Here is a 4,519-nt window from a genome sequence, read left to right as displayed (position 1 = left end):
GAATTGCATTTCTTAAGTTTATGGAAAGCCACTGAGTTGAGACAATTTCTTTTATATACGGGTCCAATTATTTTAAAGAAGTACATAAATAAAGATGTTTATAGAAATTTTTTAACGCTGCACGTGGCCATTCGGCTACTATGTTCTCCACAGCTTTCTTTCGTTTCTTATGCGGAATCTTTACTAGAACATTTTGTACGGTCATTCACAATCTTATATGGACCGCAGCATATCTCTCACAATGTACATGCGTTAATTCATTTAGTGGATGATGTTCTATCAAATTAAATTTATGTTATTATGATATTATGATGATGTTAGAAAATTTGGAACATTGGACACATTCAGCGCTTTTCGATATGAAAATTATTTAAGAAAAGTAAAACGGTTTATTAGAAAAGCTGAACGTCCATTGCAACAAATCCACAATCGTTTAACAGAATTGAAACATTTACTATTCAAAGAAGAATGTCGAAAAATAGGTGTATATGGAATACACAATGTAGGACCTATTTTACCCGGGATAAATAGTCCTCAATATTCAATATTTATAACAGCAGATTTTACTTTATCTATTCACAAACCAAATAACTGTTGTGGATTAAATAATGGCTCAATTGTAGCAATAAAGAATATTGCTACAACGACCTCTAATAAACTTTGTATTATTGGTCGAGAATTCCTTAATTTGAGTGACTTCTATACGGAACCGTGCAATTCCTCTTTGTTGGGAATATATAAATCTAACGAATATGGATATTTATCAGTTTGGCCTATAACGTTTGTTACGACGAAATATGTGAAATTTGACCTTTGCAATTCTGCATTTATACTTTTACCATTGTTACATACAGAAAAGATGTAATTTTGTTCTTCATACATCTTGTTAGTAAGTATGTTATGCAAATATATATATCTTTCAGATGTAAGATATTAACTACAAGATGTCTCTTTGTACAAATAAATTTAATTTGATAGAATTTGAAGATGGATTACAAGTGATACCAGATAACTGGATACAAAAGGAAAAAAATGAATGTTTATATCCAAATTATAAAACAGATAAAGATATAAATGCAGCGATTAGAACACGACAAACACCTCAAGATAATTGGTTATTATATCCAATTAAACGAATCTTTGGTACATATGGTAAGTGAATGTAACGCGAATTCTTTGACTCATCTAATAAGGTTGACTTGGAATCGACTAAACTCATATTTCGACTGTACTAATAATTCTGGAATGTGATGAAGCGTAACATATAACGGTCTTGTTATATACTTCATATATTTTGCGATATATCGTTTATTTTTAGATATTTTTAACTAATTGCGATAATAGAATGTTTCTGTTAGTACATTCAATCCACCTTACGAGAAATATAACAGTTTGCACCTTGTTGTACGAAGGTTAACCTTTTTTATTCATTATTGTTTATTTAAAGAAGATGTTTATAAAGATATAATTATATTCTATTTGCAAAGAATGGTTGAGAATTATTATGACATAAATATCTTGTACGTTTAGAGTCTTACAATGAAGCACGCAATAAACTAAAAAAGGCTGAGATAGATTCTGATATTACGGATACTGACAAAGCACAAAGAAAAATTAAAGCCAGGAAAGTGATTAGTTCCGATGATGATATTAACGATGATGATGATGATGATGATGATGATCATGAAAACAATTGTCAAACTCGTTTACCATCATATCCAAAAGCGTCTAAGGTTTATAGGAGTAAGTAATATTAAAATTAATTTTATTACACGTGTTTTCAGATATGCGTACAAGTATAAGACCATTAAATATTTGTAGATATTAGAACAAAACATAAAGATATGCAATGTGTGCGCCATTTTAGTCTTTTCTCTGATTTCTTACCGATCTCTCCCTCTCTCTCTCATCAGTCTCTCCCTCCTTAAAAAAATTTCTTAAAATCGGAATAAATCCATCGAATCCAGAGCGAATTGTCCCGAATAGCATTAAAAAAAATCGAGGACGAGTGAAAAATTCGGATTATACCGGTAAAATTGGGATGCTTAATTATCTCAGAATATCTTAAAATATTTAATTTGCCATTTGTTTCTAATTATTAAATTTTGATCCTAAATTTTATAGTTATATATCCGCTATTTTAAATTTTGCAATTTGAATTTCAAATTTGTTATCAGCGATCAAAAAGTTATACGTATTAATTTTCGAAACGATTGGTTCAAATTTACTAAACTTAAATATTTATTGACTGCTATACTATATTCGCTGCTTTTAATTTTACAATTCTAATTCAGGTTTGTTATTAGCGATCAAACGATAAATACATAGTATCTTAATATTAGATGTATGTACATTTAACTTTTTAATTAAATAGATATTTATCATATACAAAGTATCGAAGAAGCAATGTACTTTTTATACTACATTACAAATTTTTTTTTATATGAACTATTCCTTTTTTTTTTGCAACAGACATACGTTCCAACTAAAAAAATTGTCTTCCTAAATACTATAACAGAGATCACTAAAATACATTGATTCGTTCCAAAATACAGTTCTTTAAATTCTTTTTGGGATACGTCTCATCAAAATGGAAATAGTTAATATTGTTTTTTATTATATATGATCTACATTAAAGTAGAGTGGTCGACTTTTTCAGATACCAAACATGTAGATTCAGGTACCAAAAAGAACATAGTAAACACTATATGTCAAATAATCGATCATCACTAAATGCTTCGACTTCTCATAAATCAATGTTTGCAAAACAAGCAAAACACGATGATATCGATACATGTAATCGAACAATAATGAATGATATTGCCAGCAATCGTATTATTCCTGCAGAAAGTTCTGCCATCATGCGAGAAGATTATGTGGAATTGAAAAATAAAGAATACATTGCAATTAAAAGTAAGAAGAAAATAACTTAATAATAGATTAAAATTAGATAAAATGTCTCAATTGAGAAGCCATCAGACAGCATAAGTCTCCAAAGAGTCTTAGTATTCTTAAGATGGAAAATGTCCTTTAGACATCTTTAAAATGTCCTTTGGAAATTTATGCTATCTGAAAGGGAATATTTAAAAAATTGCATTTTTATAATATATATTAATTTATTTTCTTATATATTACATATATTTATGTCACTAGATTATTTTCAACGTATTGAGAGAATGTTGATAGAAATAAAATTTGACATTAATTGTCTAACTGAACAATATCAACATATAAATAATAAATGTTTCTCAAATGAGGCACAAGAACGTCATAATTCTACACCAACTGATGAATTAAGTGAGTTATCCTTCCCTCTGAAAACTATAGAAGAAGTCGAGTCACTAGAACGCATTCTTACTTCAAACGGAGTAGGAATAAAAGAGCATATGGTGAGTTATGTAAAATATAGTAACATACAGAATATCTGACAGCATTTGTACCAAAGCTAATATATAGTTAAAATAAATCGGGGTTAGTAATAGAATTGGTGCTTTTTTTCAACCACGTTAAATTTTGAAACATTAACGGCGAAAAATTTCTACTGAGCCAGCCTACTAGCTAATTAGCGCACGCGCTGTAATGGAACAAATACTACAAATAGTACGCGCTGTAACATGAGTATAGGAGACTAGCCGCACGAAAAAATTTTCGTTGTTAATATCTTAAAATTTCACGTGGTGATAAAAAAACCATCATTTCTATTATTAATCCCGACTTATTCTAGCTATATATCAGTTTTGGTACAGACATCCTGTATATACATTCCTTTTATGTATGTTCCTCAAGTAATACGAAAATATTTCAGTTTAACATATTAGCAATGATTGGTGGGACTAGCTATGAAGAAATGTCAAAAAGGATGCTTCTTTATGTTTTTACGAATGAAGTAGCTAGTATGTACAGTTAGGTAGGAGGTAAAGGAAAACGGAAACTTCATAATTTCGAAATAATGAAATTAATGTTTAGTAAGTATAAAGATTTTATAATAAAGAAAGATATTAATTTTTGAATATTAAAATACCTATGGGTGACGAAACTTCTACATAAATAGTTATTCAATTAATATATTAGTAATTAATTTCATTTTTTGACAAATTTAATATTGTTATTCTAGCACAACAAATTTTATGATACCGCGAAAATATTAAGAATTATTTAATAATATGAATATAATATAAATAATAGAAAATTAAACATTAACTGAAACTGTTGCAGAAGTTGTCAGGAAGACATTCCCTAATGTTACAGAAAAGAATTTTGAAATTAAATGCAAAGATTGGTTCCGACACGCGAAACAAAGAGCTGAAAACGAAAAATGACGGCAAAGTTCAACAAAGGTTAGTTTTATATGTAACTGCATTTCTCTTAAAATTAAGTAAATGCATATTTTTCTTTTAATTTCTTAAAAAACATAAGCATATGAAATATAGTATATACATAAAACTGAAATGTAATTTGTTTCATTGTTTCAGTAAAGTCGTCAGCTACATTTCTCAACTACAGTTCGCAGCTACAGAAT

The 4,519-nt window shown here is 28.6% G+C and overlaps 1 protein-coding gene across 2 annotated transcripts; it reads left to right on the top strand.

Annotated features, from left to right (window-relative positions):
- Nucleotides 1–318: 318 nt before the first annotated feature.
- Nucleotides 319–4,300, top strand: LOC105187003 (uncharacterized). Of its 2 annotated transcripts, XR_003113927.1 has the most exons (7): nucleotides 319–889; nucleotides 979–1,152; nucleotides 1,531–1,743; nucleotides 2,660–2,913; nucleotides 3,154–3,389; nucleotides 3,806–3,965; nucleotides 4,216–4,300. XR_003113927.1 is itself a non-coding variant. In XM_025305308.1 (6 exons), the coding sequence occupies exons 1-3, from the start codon at nucleotides 945–947 to the stop codon at nucleotides 2,731–2,733; spliced, it is 495 nt and encodes a 164-aa protein (XP_025161093.1). In that variant the 5' UTR covers nucleotides 910–944; the 3' UTR covers nucleotides 2,734–2,913; nucleotides 3,154–3,389; nucleotides 3,806–3,965; nucleotides 4,216–4,300. The 2 variants fall into 2 exon arrangements, 1 of the variants encoding a protein (XP_025161093.1); XM_025305308.1 differs by lacking the exon at nucleotides 319–889 and having other exon boundaries at nucleotides 910–1,152.
- Nucleotides 4,301–4,519: the final 219 nt, after the last annotated feature.

This window comes from Harpegnathos saltator, unplaced genomic scaffold, assembly GCF_003227715.2.
Source record: "Harpegnathos saltator strain DR-91 unplaced genomic scaffold, Hsal_v8.6 scaffold691, whole genome shotgun sequence".
Classification (NCBI taxonomy): domain Eukaryota; kingdom Metazoa; phylum Arthropoda; class Insecta; order Hymenoptera; family Formicidae; genus Harpegnathos; species Harpegnathos saltator.
The sequence above is the reverse complement of the archived record's forward strand: the minus strand, read 5'-3'. Positions and strand labels throughout refer to the sequence as shown.